Raw genomic sequence first — 18512 nt, forward strand, 5'->3', positions numbered from 1 at the left:
TAAGGAGCACTGTCTGTTTGGAAACAGTTGCATCCTACTACTTACCATATTTTTCTAATTCTCTCAAATTATACGATCAAATCCTTAACACTGTTTACAGTAACAGCTACTGTAATGCTAGTGAGAACCCAGTGCTGTCTGGAGCACAGACTCTCTTGGCGCTCTGTAGACTGTCTCAGATGTACTTAGGTTTGACTTTGTTGGTTGACTTCTGCAAGTTGTGTGTGGACTATTGTATACATAGTTTGAGTAAGAGTATTTTTCTGAATAGCTCAGGAGATGGGAATATTTTTTTCTAAATGGTTCAGGCATAGACAACTGTATGTTCATATGTACTTGTTTTGTTTTAAGCATAACAAATTTTTGTTAGTGTGACGAGGAATGAAATATCTGAGAGAAAAGGTCCTGTATCTGAGATAACTAAACTAAGAAACTGAAGTGAAACTTGCCAGAAATTTGATACTGAAGAATTGAGCTTACTGGAACTGCAAGAACTCATTTATTCTTATTTGGTTTGGAGATTAAGAATTAGGATTTGCTGGATATTCATTAGTTGGACCTCATGTTTATATTTCAAGTCACTAATTTCAGGTATTTTTACGTTAAGCCTAGTTTTTGGGCTTGAAAAAAAAATTTACCAAGCCTCTCCTTGGTAGAGAGGAATAGCAGCGAATATAATGAGGCATGCCTACCGTCAAAGCAGATGGTTCATGTCTTGAAAGAACAAATATGTAAGTTAAAAAAAAAGGAGCCATATAGGGAAAATCACTTCTCAGATCTGAAGAGCACAGCTCCTTTGGCTGTCAGCATGAGACATGTAGAAATGGAACATTTATGAAAGGGGTTTTTGGTATCATCTTGGAGCAGCTCTTTATTCTAGTGCACCTGTCTTGGGTGCCTGATGCTGCGTTAGAAGCATGGTGAAGGTGATCTTGAATTCTGTTCTCACTAGTGTCCTTAACGATGTCAATGAGACAGAGATGGTAAGACTGAAAAAAACTGCCATGATTGTTCAAATGAGTCTTCCCTGGGCTTCCATAGACTATGGATTTTCTGTTTGATCACGATTCTGAAAAATATACCTTTATCCATTCAAATGTAAGTAGGTTGCCATGAGTTCTTTGACTGGGCTATTCTTATTTTGAAATAAAATCTATGAGTTCAGCCCCCAAAATTGTTGATAAGTTCTAAAATAAAATCTTCATTTCTCTTTTTGATTATTTCTTATATTCTTAGGTTTTGTTTAACGAGTTGCTGAGTTGTTTCTTTAAATCACAAAACCACGATCTAAGTTATATGATCCTCTTACAAATAGTCTGGAATGTTGATGTTCTTGAAGGACAGACAACAGAACGGATGCCATATTTTCCTAGATGAGAGCTAAAAGTTGAAGTCTGCTACTCGGGCTCTTCTGTTTTAAAATATTTACTGCACATGCATTTGTGCTACTAAATCAACTGTGGAAGTGTCCTCTCTTAGATGCGGTATGTGTGACTACAGGGTTTCTGCTAGATTATACTCTGGTTGATGTGTTGTGCTGCTAGTGGAAGTTTTGCATACATCCCCCTGTTACTACTGCTTAACTGGATCACTTGTTTACCTTAGTAATCACTTCACACCCACCTTTTTTGTCTCTTTAAGTTACAGGTCGTTAGAAGAAATCTCAGATGCAGTCAGATTGCTAGATTACTAAAATAACTCTTACCAAGTTTCCTGTCTTTTGTGCAGCTGACTCACTCATTGCTGTACCTCGAATACTGAGTGTGTCTATGCCATGTGGTGAAATGTGTTGCAGACACAGTCTTTCCTGACCCATGGTGATAAATACACCTGTCTCTGTTTACTCTGAGATGTTAGTTTCAGTCTTGAAAGTGGCTAAGCTGTGTTGGTGTTGCACTTGTGGTCATCTTGCAGGTTTGAGCACATTGCAATGATCCCTTGCTGTATGGTTTCTGGCTATAGAGCTAATGTGTTTTTTTCTTTGTTTGTTTCAGTAGCAGTTAGTCCTTAGACACTTCTCTTTTCTGAGAGACTATACAAAAAAGCCATTTTGTAATCATTGCAAACTGAGGGCTACTTGCAGAACCTGTTTATGATCAGTAATTTAGTCCAGTTTGACAACTGTTGTTTGCAGTTTCAAATCCTGTTTATATACAACATACAAAGTGATACAAGTACTGAGTTATGAATTAAGTTGCTTTGACCTTTGTAGGGTAAAACAGCATGCTGAACTTCCGAGTTAGTCACACAAAATTTTAACTGTGCACTGGCCATTAAACTAAACCATTTAACAAGTGGTCTTTCAGCCTCTGCTTCCTTCAGCTTCTAGAACAAAATGTTTATCTTCTGGTCAATACCTTGCAGCTGATAAGGGAAAGATATAAGGACTGATAAGGTCTACAAGCTGTGGCTCATCATTGTTTTAACACCATTGTATCACTTTTGAACTGAAATTAACTTGAATGCATTTACCTGAAAGCACAGATGGAACAGGTAGTTGTTTGCTTTTGTTTCAGTGCAGACATATTCCAGTCTAACTGGAAGAGGTATGGTGGTCACCAGCAAAAAGAGTAAATGATTGCTATCTTTAAACTTTGCAAAATGAAGAAGCAGACACCTGTAGCAAACTCGGTAAATTAATTTCATACTTGGAGGGAACCATCAATAACCAGTTTGTGGTTGCTAGGTACAAATACATTCATAAGTTTAAAATATGCTTTGGTAGTGTCATTCTTTAAAGTTTAAAAAATGAAAAACAAACTTTCCATGAAGATTACTGTTGCTTAGTAGGTAGGAGTAACTCAAATCTAATTGATAGTGTTACCTACTTTATGTTTACATCCATTTATGTATGTAGTAGTCAAAAGAACTTAAGGGAAATACTTGTTGCAGTTCTTTTATTTCAGGTAAAAGAGAATATGATCTGTAGAATGTGTACTGAAACTGTTTTTCAGCCTGCCCTAATTGTAGAAAGTGTCAAGTTGCTGCAGTGTGAATAAACATCAAAGGAAAATTCTTAGCACTTTGTATCTGGTAAAGCATTAGCTCTGAAATAGGATGCCTGAGGGGAAAACTGCTGTGCTGAAGTAGACTTCACTATTGTCAAAAATTCCAAGACCGTGAACTAAAATTATAAATAGAAGACCTCAGTCTTTACAGGCCTAAATTATTTTGTCACAGGCATACATTACTCAATTTTACGAATGTTTATCATGGTTGAATCTTTTTTTTTTTTTTTGGCTGTAGACATTAAAATTATCTGTGTGTGAAAACTCTTCCAAAGTATCACATTTGAAAATGTGTTTGGGAGTATTGCTTTTGTAAATGGTGTTAATGGTAGTCTTCCCCAGAACAGTTCTAGTTAACTTATATATACACTGCATGTAATATATACTCAACAGCAATATCTTTAAACCCATTTTTTTTAAACTATGTGTAAAATACTACTTTTATAAACTTATATGGGGCCAGTATTTAAATACAGCTTGTGTGTGTGCACTTTTCTAGCCAAATTTGCTTATATGGTCACTGAGGAACCTTGCCTTCTTTTGTACACTTGCTGAAATAGCACATCTCAGCAATGTGCTGTGCTGGTGATCTATCCTTCCTGTCAGTGTGGATATATCTTCTGTAAGACTTTTTGACTTGTAGCAGAAGCACCTTATTGTGGTTCTGGTCCATACTAGGGGTGATCCTTAGCAGCTAATTGCCTGTTGTTACCCATTGACTAGCTGAATTTGGGAGGTAAAGTGAACCTTTTAGTCAAAATAGCTCAGTCACTGTGGTGTTTTCTTTTTGGTTTTCCTTCTTGAAAGAGAAATGGACTCAAACTTTTTCTGTGGGTGGGGATTAAAGCTAAAGAATTGAAAAGATAAAATCTTAATTTCTGAACATTGATATGTTGCCTAGAGAAGGTATTAAGCATTTAAATGTTATAGTTACCCTGAAAAGCTAACTGTAGAATCAACAGGCTTGTCACAAGAGCAAAATGAATGGAAATAATCATTCTCAGAAACTCTTCATCCTATGGAGCATTTTGAAATTGGCACTTATTTAATGCTAGTTTAATCATAATTCTTAGTAAATTTTTCTATATTCTGTATCAGCTATTAGACTAAGCTCTCCTAGGATATACCAGGTCTTTAATGTAACTTGAAAACCAGACTGTTTTGTCCCTGATATTAAATATATATACATATATACATATATATAGATAGATAGATAGATTTGGTCACAATACGTAAGTGAATTTCTATTCTGAGAACTGTCCACACACTGAAGGCATATTTTTCTGGCAGCTGTCAGGATTTGTATCACTAATAACGTTAATGAGCTGCATTTATTTGAAAGTTTTGTTCCAATTCAAAACTTCTGTTGTTTAGGTTGAGGCTTTGCTGAGACATTGCCTTGATTTCTTTTGAAATCTTTATTGTGGTCTGAATATCTGAAGTCCTTGGGTATATCCATGACAACAGTTCTGATTAACAGCATCTTTCTGGTTATGATATTTTTGTCAGGAAGTACAACCAGTAGAGCTGTGACAAAATGAACTTTAATTGCATCAAGAAAATAAGTCTTGTGTGTTGTATATATACGGTAGGTGATCCAGAAGTCTATAATAGTTTCATACAGATCATAAATATTTGCTGAAAGAGTTGAAAAATGCTTTGTAACTGGGTGAAATAGATCAAGATCTTTAGAAAGCATGTAATATAAATTGATTTTGTTTTCTAAACTGTTTTCTAATTTGAGGTGGTAAAAAGTAGAACTTCAATTCTTTGATAGACTTAAAGGGTTTTTATGTTACAGTAATCCTGTGTGCCTTTTGGGGGAACTCTGTCAGAGAAAACGGATGAACCTGGCTTGTCCACTATGCTATCGTTACTTGGTATTGATAAACAGAATTAAAAATATTTGTTATTTGTGGGTGTGTCTACTGCAGGGGCTTTGGTTTGTGTCAGCAGAACACGCTCCCACACCCCTCACCCCGACATCATATGCTAGGAGGTTTTTTCTCTAAGCAGTCTTCCAAAGCACCTTTCCTAGGCTGACAAAAGCAGTTCTGTCAGCATACTTTCAGTGTCCGTCTAGTGGGGGGTTCTGCCTTGTGCTAGCAGAACCGTGCCTGAGGCTGACATAGTACTTTGCTAGTCACAAGATTGAATGTTCTCTTTTTTCCTCATACCCAGCATAACTTGTTTTTTCTGTTCTTTTCCAGTTTAGGTTTAATATCAGATTCTTTTCATATGTTTTTTGATTGCACTGCTCTATTGGCTGGATTAGCAGCTTCCGTTATTTCAAAGTGGAGGTCAAATGATGCTTTCTCATATGGGTAAGAGACTTCAAGCTGTTACTCTAAGGCATTTCAGTAAATAGCTCGGTGGTAATTTTTCACTGTATACACAAAATCTCTTTTTGCAGAACAAGGAAAAGTTATATTGAAAGTGTGCTTTTTAGGGTGAGTTATTTAAACCTTTAATATGAACGTATCCCTAAAACAGGAAAAAATGTAAAGGTGTTGCTTTTGGCGAGAAAATTTCACTTCTAAGAGCTCTGCAATAATACTAGTGCAAACAGGTTAGGCAGCAAAAAGCTTCCATGCTTTGTCACGTGTACAGCACCGGTGTATCAAGACCAACTGCAGCATGGGTTTGCCTGCATGGTGTAGTGAGGTACATTACAGGGGAATCTTGGACTGGCGGTGCTCCACGCCTTTTTCAGAACAGACAGTTACCACTGAAAGGAGCAAGTCTCAGTGATGTTGCATCTGAGATTATAAACTATGCCTTGCAGAACCAACAGTATTCAGCAGGTGTCTGTCATGGCTGTGGCTGCCGTTAACAGCTGCCATTAACACAGCTGTACTGTCCTCTAGGCTGAGGAATGTCAGCCCTTCGTGGATATAGTGCCCTTCGTGGATATAGTTGCTGCAGTGGTTCTGGGTTTCAAGGGAACTTGGTTCCACTGTGTCCTGTAAAACAGTACTGGTGATACAGTATTATTCATCTGTGATGCTAATTAATTAACAGCAAATGAGCTGTAACACAGGTTGCTCCATTCCCCATAGCATTACTGACCTGAATGTCAGCATTTAGCTTCAGCTGTCTTGCCTAAGCATGGATCGTGTGGTTTGGGACTCAAAACACTGTTTAATTAAGGTGGAAATTCTGGTATACCTAGAAATCAGCTTAGGAAGAATTGATTTTGCCATGAACTAACTGCAATGAAGGCAGGTTCTGTCTTAATTACTGCACTGTATTTAAACAGCTTATGTTCAATTTATTAGAGTACAGCCACCATATATTAAGTCTGGTGTTTCCTACACTGGAATTATATGTTAATCTAACCTGGCTCTTTCTTCACTGGAGAAATTTAGTAGCTGAAATAATTATTTTTTACTTAAGACCTTTACTAAAAATCCCCCTGTTAAAGGGGAAACAAATTAACGTATGACTAATTTGATATTAAACAAAACTTTATGTCAACATTCTTAAATAAACATGTGAGTTGTAATCATATTTTATGGTTTCCAGATATACATTTATATCATAACTTCCAGTACAGATTATCTTAAATGGGAAGTATCAAAAGCTTTCTTTCATCCAGGTCAGGTAATGGCTGCAGAGGCAAGCTCTTGCTGATTTTGCAGTTGAGTCTGTGGACATAAGTAGAATACTTAAGTTAGACTGGTAGGTTAAGGACTGGGATTGTTGTGAGATACTATCTTGCTTGCTCAATTCTCTGTACCTGCTTTGCTTTCACTTGCTCCGCTTATCACTTCATTGTTTTATTACTGTTACCTTCCAAGTGATCTCTGAGTTGCTGTTTTTTAAAACACCTGTGGAAGTTGAGTAAAAGTTTGCTGTAATGGTGAAATTTCTGTCAACATAGAAAATAGTGAATTTCATATAATTATCTGTAGCTTATATACTCTGTCCTCATTTGGAAATTTCCTGTGTAATTCAGTTGTTTAAGAACTAGAAATTTGTACTCCAGTTTCTAAGTTTCACTTTTCATTTTCAACGTTTAAATGGAGATGATAATAACTGCTGTTGCTTTTTTGTTTGTTGCAGATATGTCCGAGCAGAAGTACTTGCTGGCTTTGTAAATGGTTTATTCCTCATCTTTACAGCATTCTTTATATTTTCTGAAGGCGTTGAGGTATGTAATGATGCAAATTATGCTATCAATTTTCACATTTCTATTTGTATCAAATTTCTATATGTAGAGTGTATTTAATGGGGATAAAATTACTGAAATCACTCCTTAAAGATCTGGGATCTGAACAGCGTATTGGGCCATCTGAAATTGCTGTTTTGTGACATAAACCCAGTATATCAGTACTAGCTTCTTAAATAGTGTTTTGATGGTGTGTAAAGGTTCTGTCATCTTGACGCTGTCCTTTTTCAACCAGTGTATAGTATATCTAGAAAGACCTGTATTTTTCATTGTTAAAGGCCAAATGAAGACAAGAATGAAAGGCCAAAGATTGTCGTACAGAGTAGAGAAGTTAATCATAAGAAATGGAAATACATTTCCATGTATATCCATGTGAAGAAGTTTGGATAACTCAGAGAAAGAGCATTATTTTCCAAATCTTCAAGTCTGATATAAATGTCAAGTGGTGATAGTTTGAACTCTTATAAGGACACTGTTCTGGATTTTTTTTAATAAAACGATTCAGTTGATGATTTTGAGATTAAAATTTAGATATCAAAGTTGTCTGCACTAAAGTGTGGTATTAATAAAAGTAAAGTTGATAACTAATTCTGATCAGCTTGCATGAAGTTTTACTTATTAATGAGATGCCATTTATTTATTTATTTATTTATTTATTTCTAGTTCAAAATAAATTCCTTTTTTTTTTTTTTTTTGAATTAATAGAGAATTGTGAGAGGCTGTCAGGAACATTTCCTCTACATAAATGATCCTGTAAATACTTCAAAAGCAGTACAAACTGGGCTGAAATTTCCTAAAATATTGGGAAAAGCTGAGTCCAAATCTAGAAACAGCAACAAAGCTTACTAGAAAAATTGAGTAATACTCTTTACCGTTCCAGTGGTAATTTTGAAACATCATTGCCTTCCTCCTGGTCTTAGCTCCCATGCAAGTATTCCCTTTTTTTTTGTGATGATGACCACTTTTCTCCCTGTCACTTCAAAATTTTCCATCTGCTGAAAGTTTCATTGTTTTTCTGTTGCCCGTACCTTTCATCCCTGTGGATGGATGTTGAACGTTTTTCTCTCCTTCAGATAGCTCCTTCCTTCAGAAGCTTCAGATTCAAATTGTGTTAGTCCTATGTTTTTGTTTTTTTTTCCTAAAGCTTTTTCAATATAGATGTTAAAGTTTAAAAACAAACAAAACCACAATTTGTTCTCATCTGTTGTTTCATTCCCCTCATCCTCGCTCTCCAAAGGAGAAAGAAAAAGCTTTTTAGACTCCTGGAAATTGTTTATATTATTTGGGCAATCCATGTATTAAAGCAAACTTAAAATGTTTTTGCACGTTCTAGAGCTGAATCCCACAGGAAAATGAAATCTTACAATCAATGCTAGCTAGATTGCTGAGAATATTTTAATATACTTTCACAACTTTATTTATACAACTTCAACTTCGGACAATAAGAATTAGTTTGTGCACCATCTCAGAAATTGGAAGTCCTGAGTAATTCTTAATTATGTCTTTATGTATACCTGTTTGTATGGGAGTGCTCCTGTGTCTAACCACTTTGTGCTACCTTTTTCAGTGCCTCTTAATAATGTGATGAGACTGTAAAAATATCATGATTGCTTCTTGTTTTTTTTCTTTTTTGTTTTTGATTTTTCCTAGAGGGCACTGGAGCCTCCTGATGTGCATCATGAGAGACTTCTTCCGGTTTCTATACTGGGATTCATTGTAAACCTTATAGGAATATTTGTTTTTCAACATGGAGGTCATGGGCATTCACACGGTTCTGGTAGGACATCTGTAATTTTCAGTACTGTTTACTTTCTTAGCACCCTGTGTTCCAGAACCCTATTATCCTTCAGTGACAGCCCCAGTATTACATTTTTAGGTCTTTTTAGTGGCAATCCTGGACAAATGTGTACAGGACTTGTTGCAGTGTTGATGTCCATATTTTAACACCAGCCCTAGTTACTACTGTAACTCATGTATTCTCACATAGTTCTCACCCATTAACTGTAAGACCTGGAACTCCAGAATCTGCATTCTGGAACATGAGTTCTACTGTACCTTATTGGAAGAGAGATGCAGAGTATCTTCTGGACAAAATTAAGCTGTAGTTAGGCAGAGTCTTTACGAGCAAAATGTCTGAAACAAATTTTAGTTATAGGATGAAGATTCAAGTACTTCTCAACTTAGGGTCTTTGGGTCTTTTGAACTTTAAATGCAGAATTTGCCTAAATGTATATGGTAAACATTCTTTTTTTTTTCTGCCAAGCTAATTGGTAGCTATTTCAGCTTAACATATAAACTGATAGTATAAAATAGCCTATGGACTTTAAGCAGCAATTTAAGCTTTAATTTTTAATGTATGAATAATAGCCAGTTTTGAGTTTTTAGCTGTTTTTAATGTGCTTGTATCTAGTTTTGTGCACATATTGAGTTGGGTTAAAAATAATACAAATTGAGAAGTAGGAATGTATAAAAGTACTTGACTTTTCAAATCGGATGTGTATTTCATATGGCTACACAGCACAGGTTTAGATATAAACAGCTTGTGTTAATTTTATTCTAATTTATTTAAAGCCACATCTTGAAGTGACCTAAAAGATGAATATGTTTTAAGTAGCTTAGAGACAGATGTAAGTATACTTCTATTTGGCACTTAAATTTATACTCATTTGTTTATAGGGCATGAACACAGCCATTCTCTGTTTAATGGTGGTCTCAGCCATGGACACAGTCACAGAGGTCATGGTCACAGCCACGAACATAAACATGGACACACTCATGACCACAGCCATAGCCATGGACACTCTCATGGTCAGGATTATTGTCATGGTAGGTGCTTAAAGTCATAGACCATGTCTTGAATTGGATATTTAAATGTGGTATTATTGATTTTTCTGAACAGAAGAGAGATGCTGGCAGCTTGTTGTTGTAAGCAAACAAGGAAATAGCTTGCTTAAATATGAGGTGTGCTACGCCAGTGCCCTGTTTTGTGGATCATTTTGCTAAATGCTGTTTAATTTGTGATCTATGCAGTGTTAGTTTTTAAAAGTTTTAATTTACCTTTATATTTTGAATATTCACCTTAATTTTTTGTGCAAGCAAAATATAAGAGTATGTATGAAATAGCAATATAATAATTTAATAATAATAATATAATCGTATTAAGTGCTTTATTTCAATTGTTGATGAAAATTAACAGACAAAATTAAGATGCTTTGCTAACTTCCCTCTCATGTGTGGTCCTTGCTCTCTCCACATTCTCCCCACCTTTCTTCAGTAGAACAATTTGATTCTTGCATAAACTATTATATATCCTCACTAGAAGTCATTTGCTATCCTATGACAGTTTTTTTTCTTAAGAGATTTTTCTGACTTGTTCCACAGAGGCCTTAATCTACTTGAATGAGAGGATTTTTTTTGACTTAGTTTTACCTTCTATGTCTTATCCGTCTTTTGGTACATAACATTTAAATGCTTTCTTGATGGAAATATTCCTTGTTAGCAAATTTATTGATTGTACTCTTTTTGCTTCTATGTATGGCTTGTGTTCTTGAGATGGCTTCTTTTGCTAAGTATTAGAAAGATTTTGTTTCTCACTTTTTTGTTAAATAAACATATGTTGGTCTTTTTATTTATATATTTGTGGTATGTGTATATATATTATATATATAAAAGATCATTGTATGAAGTGGTGTTTTCTTTAAAAACATGTTTTAAGACTTAATTATTACATAGCTAGAGCAAAATCTAGTCATAGTGAGCAGCTTTTCTGTGCAAGAAATTTCAGAAAGGAAGACCATAACTGAATATACAACTGGAGGGAGTCTTTGCGTGGGTTAATATGCCAATATTAATATTGTCTTCACAGATGACCATTCTCTTGAAGGGATGACTGGGTCCAGCAAGCAGATCTTACAAGGTATGAGAATAAATATAGTGGTTTATTAGTTTATTGTGGTCTGCCTGTGAGTACTCATTGCGCATCTATTTCAGAGGGTGCCTCTGGGTAAATGCTACCTCTTTCTTAGAGGAGCTATTCTGTGAAGTCCTATTTCACATGTGAACAGACCAGCGCTGTATCGTGTGCATGACTGGGCATTGAGACATTCACTGAAAGTATTGACACAATGCTTTGTCAACACAGTTTAAGATGGAGATCCCAAAAGCTGGGATTCAACTTCTGTTATGATGCTAAAAAATCAAAGAAGAAAAAACTAGGAAAGAGTTGTTAAAAGCAGAAACCTAAGATGCTGAATTGAAATGTATGCCTTGAAAAGTGGAAAAAGTGCTATTACTAAGATAGGCTGTATTTGAAAAATGCAGATGGATAAATAAGCTCAGTAACCCTTCAGCAATTAAAACGTCATTTCATCAAGCTATTACACTTGGTTTAAACAAGATGGTCATTCAAGCTATAATCACTTGAAGGGGAATTGGAGTCCACAATCTACTGAGCATTAGTGCATATAAACTACTGATGATGTCAGTTCTGAGCTTTAATTTTTTTTTTAAGTATTCAAAAGTTAGAGTGAAAGAATTGTACAATGTAAGAAGTAATTATCTGGCATAGCCAGATGTACATACTGTGTTCTTCTATTGGGTGATTTTTCTGGCTTGTTTGTAGTCCTTGCAAGGGAACATTTTCAACCTCTTCCAATGTTTATATCTTCCATCATTATGTTTATGTATATTCAGTACTTCAACAACAGATATGAAAAGACTGACTTCCAAATGGAAGGCACGTTTTAACTGAATCACAGTTGGAAAAAAAAAATCAATTATATATAGGTATGTATATTTAACTTTTCAGTATTGTGCTGGGTTGGCCCTGGCCACCAAATAAACAACCACCTGTTGCTCACTTGTCCCCATCCTGCAGTGGGACAGGAGAAAGAGTCAGAAGAGTATAAACAGGAACTAAGTTTAGGATGAGATACAGGCAGTTTAAAAAGTGAACGGGGGGGAGTGGGTGCAAAGGCAATCCGTCACTACCTCCCAGCCAGATCCTGAGCAACAGCTACTTTGGAAAGACTCAGTTTTATTACTGAGCATGATGTTACGGAATAAACATAAATACTAAATAATAATAATTATAATAAATGGAATATCCCTCTGGTAGTTTGGGACAGTTGTCCCTGCTGTGTCCCCTCCCAGCCTCATGTCTGTCCCCAGCCTACATGCTCTGGGGACAGAGGGAGTAACAGAGAAGGCCCTGAGGCTGCTTGTGCAAGCATTGTTCAGTGGTAGCAAAAATACTGGTGAGTTCCTAACAAACCTAATACCTGGTGCCATATGGCCTGCTGTGAAGAGGTTTAAATCCAAGCCAGCTAAACCCAATGCAAATGAAAACGTAGGAAAATCGCTAGAATGCTGATTTATAGTTGCGGGTTATTTTGGGGCAGGGGGTGGAAGTATTATTGGAGTCTCAACATTTGTGTTCAGAAAGCTGTTTCTGAGTGACTGTTCTTGTTATCGCCAGCAGAGAGCTCCAAAGACTAAGTTTTGGCTAGCTGCAAAGTGCTCAATTACTCATTTTTCAACTCGATGTGCCTCAAAATAAGAGTGAAGTTATTCATGTCTGCAGTATATAATTATCAGAATTATTTCTCTTAAATCTCTTTGCCAAATAATTTCTCCAAGATATTGCCAATGAAGCATCTTTCAAAGCTTTACAGATACGTTGTTAACATTATCATCTTATACAGTACTTACCATTGTAAGTGTAAGGGGAACATGAGTTTCTTTAGAATAATACAGGTGGGTATTGAATGAAGAAATTTAGCTTTATCTGTTGATCACTGCTTAAGTTGATAGCCATGCCATGAAACACCCTTTTATGCTAAGTGCAGAAAATAATACAATTTCTTCAAGTGCTTTATATTTTAAGGATATGTTGAAACTCTGTGAAAGCTTTCTGTGTATTTGACAAAAAATGAAGAATTCAACAAGTACAAATCATGCTATCTAGTTCTTGCAACTCTTCTTCAGAGTATTTGGAATATTTCCATTAGCTGTGAGAGTACCAAGTTGTATTGATACGAATTAATCTCTTGCAGGGGTATTTCTACACATTGTTGCAGACACGCTTGGGAGTATTGGTGTAATAATATCTGCTATATTGATGCAGAACTATGGTCTAATGATAGCAGATCCTATTTGTTCAATGCTGATAGCATTACTTATAGGCGTAAGGTAAGTATTGATATCACTGTTATTTGCTTGTATTTTCAATGCTAGTTACAGTCAAATTACAGCTCTGAAGAACAGGTTTATCTGTTATGCTAATTTTCTACAATGCTTGCTTTTATTCCAAGATTGATATGTTACCTCTGTTCTGTGCCGCTGTCCTGGTGTATTTTGAAATGTTACCTTGTTTTTCCTTTTCTTCAGCTACTGCTTTTGCTTTTAAGTCTGCATATTTTAGTCCTGTTGGCGTAATACTACAAAAATGTCTTTCAGGTTCAAACCATAGAACTCTTCGTCTCTGTATTTAGTATACTGTTATGTAAACCGATGTACTCCAGTAAATGGAGCAGAATGGCTTCAGTGCAGCTGAGTTGAGCCTGCTGGCACAGGACATGCCCTTGTCCCTGATGAATCAGGACTACTTTTTTTTTTTTTCCCTCGAGAGAGTTGTCTTTTCCTGTGCATTTATATTCTGATACATCCTTATTCCTTTTAAGATTTAGTGGAAATGCTTCAAGTAGTTTTGTGCTTTCCCTGTTGTTGCTTACCAAGATCATTGTAAATGTGAATCTATTTGGATTTGATTGGACTAGCAAACATTTTGTTCAGTGATGCTGTTATTGAGGCATTTCTGGCAACAGTTTCAATGGTGGCATAGGGCAGAGTGCTACAACTTGAGTTAGAACCTAATAACTGAACACCTTTGTCTCTTCAGCTGTGGTGAATGTCACCTGATTATCTGCATACTTACATTTACACCATATATGGCATGTTTATACTATATGCATGGCAGCATTTGCAGAATTATTGATGTGAATCTCCCTATTTATCAGAGCAGGCCAACATGCTTCAGGTACTAAATGCACACAAAAATTCATGTAGTAGCAATCACTATTAAATTACCACTTGAATATAAACTCAAGAGGTTTACTTAAACATCCTGTAATTTTGTAAAGGACAAATTATTAGCAAACCAATTCCGTGACTGAAATCTCCAAAAATTGGAAAGAAAGTGTGTAGGTTGCCACAGGGAAAGAAGCTATTGATGAGTTAACAGTTAAGTAGAACACTGATTTCCGTACCTTTAGTATTTGAAGGGTCTGCCTTTGTGTACAGTAAAGCACGTGTGGAGCGTTGATCAGAAGATACCATGTGAATGATTGTTTTTTTGTTCCGTTCATACAGAGTTTGGAAGAAGACTGTAGCTTCCATAATAGAAGTTTGTAAAATAAAGCTATTCATAGGTCTTCTAGCATAGTTAGGATGGCCCTGTGGAGGTCTGTGTTCTACGCTGAAACGGCTGGAGAATTCCACTACTTGATGTGTCCTTTGACCCCATATCAGACCTAATGTTTAATGTGGTCTGTATCATTATTTTGTTGGCCCAAAACACTGTAAATGATCTCTAGGATTACTTTACTAAGTCTGAGTGCAGTCGTTTGCATCGTAGTCAGCAGAAGTAAGTCTGTGTTTCTTTGACTGACACATCCTGGCACAGCAGTGGAGCAAAGACTAATTGCAGGTTTTGTTTTTTAAGCAGCCCAACAGACTTAATTACTAATGAATTTGAAACACACTTAAAGAAGATGATCAAGATGACTGACAGTTTCAAATCAATATTTTGATAGTCTGAGCCCCCGTTTGTGGTGTTTAATTTTAATAATTTTCATTTATGCTCCTGGTCATAACACCATTGTTTGTTCTACCATATTCTTCACTATGCCATGTGTGTAATGTGTTCTTTTACAAATAACTCAAACGGTTTTTCAAATTTTATCATAAGGAGATCTTTGGTTGTAACAGTAGGGGCCCAGAGTAAAAAGAATATTTATGGGTTTTTTTTTTTTTTTTGAAAAAAATAGCTCACTCATCTATAAAATCTCTCTCTTTCTAGTTAAACCAACTTCCATAAGATGGAGTGGAATGGGAGTACATGTGTGTACCAATAAGTGGACCTATACATGGGTGTTTAAGAAATTGGATTCTTTTCTTTGTGGCTGTAGTAGTAAAACCAGTGTAGTTTTGAGTCAGGGATACAAAAGCTAGTCAGATAAAGTAATTGTTCAAAAGTCCTGATGCTGTCTGGGGATTTTCCCCTAGCTGGGACTATAAAGTTTTGCTGATTTCAAGTAGGGTTGCATAAAAGGCCCAGGGTACTGCGTCTTCTTACAAGAGTATGTTAGCTGGTTGGCTAAAATACACGACTAGTTAGATTTAATTGTTGATCTTCCAAAGCTGTCTTGCATGAATCCACATATATGAAACTGTCCATTTCCATTTTAATCAGCTATGTAGACCTCTGGTTCTACGTTACATTTATTACTTACTGACTGATGCACTAGGCTAGGCAATGCTCTCCTTACTGCTGTTAACGTTAACCAACAGAATCATAGAATCATAGAATATCCTGAGGTGGAAGGGACCCATAAGGATCCTCGAGTCCAACTCCTAGAGCAAGCAGAATCTTGAGCTTGTGGATCCTCTTCTATGCCTTTTAGTAATCTGAAGCTTTAAAAGAAAGCAGTTGGAATGTCAAAACCTATATGGAAATGCTTTTGTTCTTGGCTGTCAGCTTGTTATATGGGAGGGAGGCATCTTTCCAGAAGTGCCTTTTTTGGCGTGTGTTGACAGGATTTTTTCTGTTTTGTGGTTGTTATGCTAATTATATCTCCCTTGACTAATCTTTGATGGGTATCAATAACCTGAAAGTTAACTGCGACTAATTTTACTGTCTAACTGAAGTCTGTGGTATTAGAAAGGAGACAAAATTCTATCTTTGAGCACTTGTGCTGGCCTTCTGTTGTTTGTTCTCAAATGCCAAGCATTTAGGATTGACTTGCCTAAAGTACAGGTGCTTTTCCATCATCAGATGTATCTCGCTGAACTCTGTCTCAAATTTTACCAAAAAAAAGGACTTTGTTTCCTGAAATTGCTTCCAGGGAGACCTCATTGTGACCTTGGGGGCTGCTTGTTTGTGTTTTTTTTTTTTTTTTTAACTATTTTCTGTGATACCTGTGTATTCCAATTGGGAATAAAAGCAGAACACAGGTCCTTATTTCCTTCCATGAAACTGCGGTGCCTAAGAAGCCAGTAAAATGTCAAGGCAAATGCATGCAAGTGCAGAGAGCAAATGTTGATCTTAATCTAAGACAGCTTGTATACAGATGAAATTTGTTCAATTTATTTTGATCGGTTGCTTTCTTTAATGTTGGGCACATCTCTGTGAGTTAGCATTACCGTTCCATTTTCTGAATGATGGCAAAGCTTGCCAAAACAACAAAAAAAATCACAGAAGTATCTATGGGATGACTAGCAAACTTCTCTCTGCAATATAAAGCTGGACAGCCTCTAATTTATAACCTATTTTGTCTTGTGCAGATGCACGAAAAGTTGATCGACAGCTCTTCAGAGAAGTCAAGCAGTGCTTTTAATTCAAATGGTTGAGCCTTCCTGTAGACAACATCTCTAATTAGTGCAAATTGTCAACTACTGTTGCTTTGTGTTGCTCCTGTGATCCTTCACTGAGGCTGCTCTCAGGTGACATAACTCTCTGCCTAACTCCTTGTGAGTTAGCGTGGAACATTCTGGCTGCAGAGTAAAAATCTGGTGTGAGATGGTCCTGAGGTTGTTTTCACCGACAAATAAAATTCTCTAAAGTTTAGCAGAAGCGGAACTTTGGTAGCTCTTTCAAGACTATAACAGACATGAGATCAGCACTTCGCTTTACTGGACTATGGCCTTCTGTTTTCCAGTAAAAATCAAATTTTTTGCAGGCAGAAGAACAGTCTGCATTCTACTATTCTGATGTGGAGAGGCAAAGGCATAAAGTCAGATAATTTTCCCTTTCAAATTTCATTATGATTTTACTTACTGTAGAAAGTTTGTTTTTCTCTATTTTAGCTGTCTATCGAGTCTTGACAAGCAGAGTCCTGTGGTACCCCTCAATAGGAGGGCTATATCCTGTAGTCTTTAAAAAAATCTTTGCATCATAAATCAATGGCAAGTTCTATGAAGCTGGGAGGGGAAGGTATAATACACCTTTAAGTGTTCCTAGATACTACTGCTAATATCCGATTAATCTCTTTTCTTGTATTACTTTGTGTACTATCTCATGGAAGTGTCCATTTAGTTATTAATCATAAGTAGGAAATGTTTGTTTTATAAGTCTAACTGGTATTTTGTTTAAAGACTTTTTTATTTAAAAAAAAGCTTGACTATTTCATAGTTATTCAGGTTGTCACTCAAGATTTTTAGTGAATGTTTTCTCTATAACTTAATATTAAAGACGAACAATTTCTCAAGTCTCTAAAACACTCTTGATATTTAAAACTAAATGCTCTTTTTCTTGCCTAAGATTTCTAAATGTTATTCATGTTGAAACAATTTTTGTATTTTGATCAACTACGTGAAATTATTCATCAGACAAAAGCCACAACTCTAGTACGAAGCAAGTAGTTTGTCCAAAACCAAGATTGGAGCCACATCTTTCTAGAAAAGTACCGTAGACTAAGTATGATTCTAGATTGGGTAGAGCATGTAGACTACATGTGGTACTGGTCAAAGAAATGAGGCAATGTACTTCAGTCACTTAGTGAAGTTCTTTCTGTGGTTACATCATTTTCACATAAAGTCTAGAGTTGTTTGAGCGTGATACAATAGGAAAGAGCTTTGGGAGAGGACAAGCTTGGATTGTTTGGGGCATATACCTGTAATATTTGGGGCATAACAATATGAAAATTATTAGTAAATGCTTTTGTTTTGTGTGCAGTTTTAAGCTGATTATCCTCACTTTTAAATAAAGGTACAGAAGGAATGTTCAATTGCAAAACTGCCCCAAATGAGCATGCTTCTTGTTAGAGTTGTTTTGAGCCATCATTGCTAAATGGCACATGCTGCCTTCATTTATAGGGTAATAGTACCTGCCAGCCTTGGCTTTATGAGAACAGACCACTTCAGATTGGAGATGTAAATACTAAACTTGTGATCCTTGTCTTGAGCAAAGCCTGCACACTGGTTAAAATTGCTATTGCCAAATTAAAAAAAGGTTTATGAAAGTTAGTTCCGAAATAGGCTGACAGTCTTGGCACTGCAGATGTGGGTGGTGGCTGAAAATAAATGATTTTGAAATCCAGCTGTAGATTTTGCAGCTA

The 18512-nt window shown here is 36.1% G+C and overlaps 1 protein-coding gene across 2 annotated transcripts in view; it reads left to right on the forward strand.

Moving 5' to 3' along the window:
- Positions 1–18512, forward strand: part of SLC30A7 (solute carrier family 30 member 7) — a 30158-nt gene that overhangs the window by 1189 nt on the left and 10457 nt on the right. The window contains exons 3-8 of one of the 2 annotated variants that reach the window (XM_048066992.2): positions 5219–5332; positions 7074–7161; positions 8830–8956; positions 9856–10005; positions 11045–11095; positions 13233–13368. In XM_048066992.2, the coding sequence (XP_047922949.1) occupies positions 5219–5332; positions 7074–7161; positions 8830–8956; positions 9856–10005; positions 11045–11095; positions 13233–13368 (666 nt within the window). The remainder of the gene's footprint in view (positions 1–5218; positions 5333–7073; positions 7162–8829; positions 8957–9855; positions 10006–11044; positions 11096–13232; positions 13369–18512) is intronic. The other variant, XM_048066993.2, reaches the window with a different exon arrangement.

The sequence above is a fragment of the Anser cygnoides genome, chromosome 8 (genome assembly GCF_040182565.1).
Source record: "Anser cygnoides isolate HZ-2024a breed goose chromosome 8, Taihu_goose_T2T_genome, whole genome shotgun sequence".
NCBI classification, from domain to species: domain Eukaryota; kingdom Metazoa; phylum Chordata; class Aves; order Anseriformes; family Anatidae; genus Anser; species Anser cygnoides.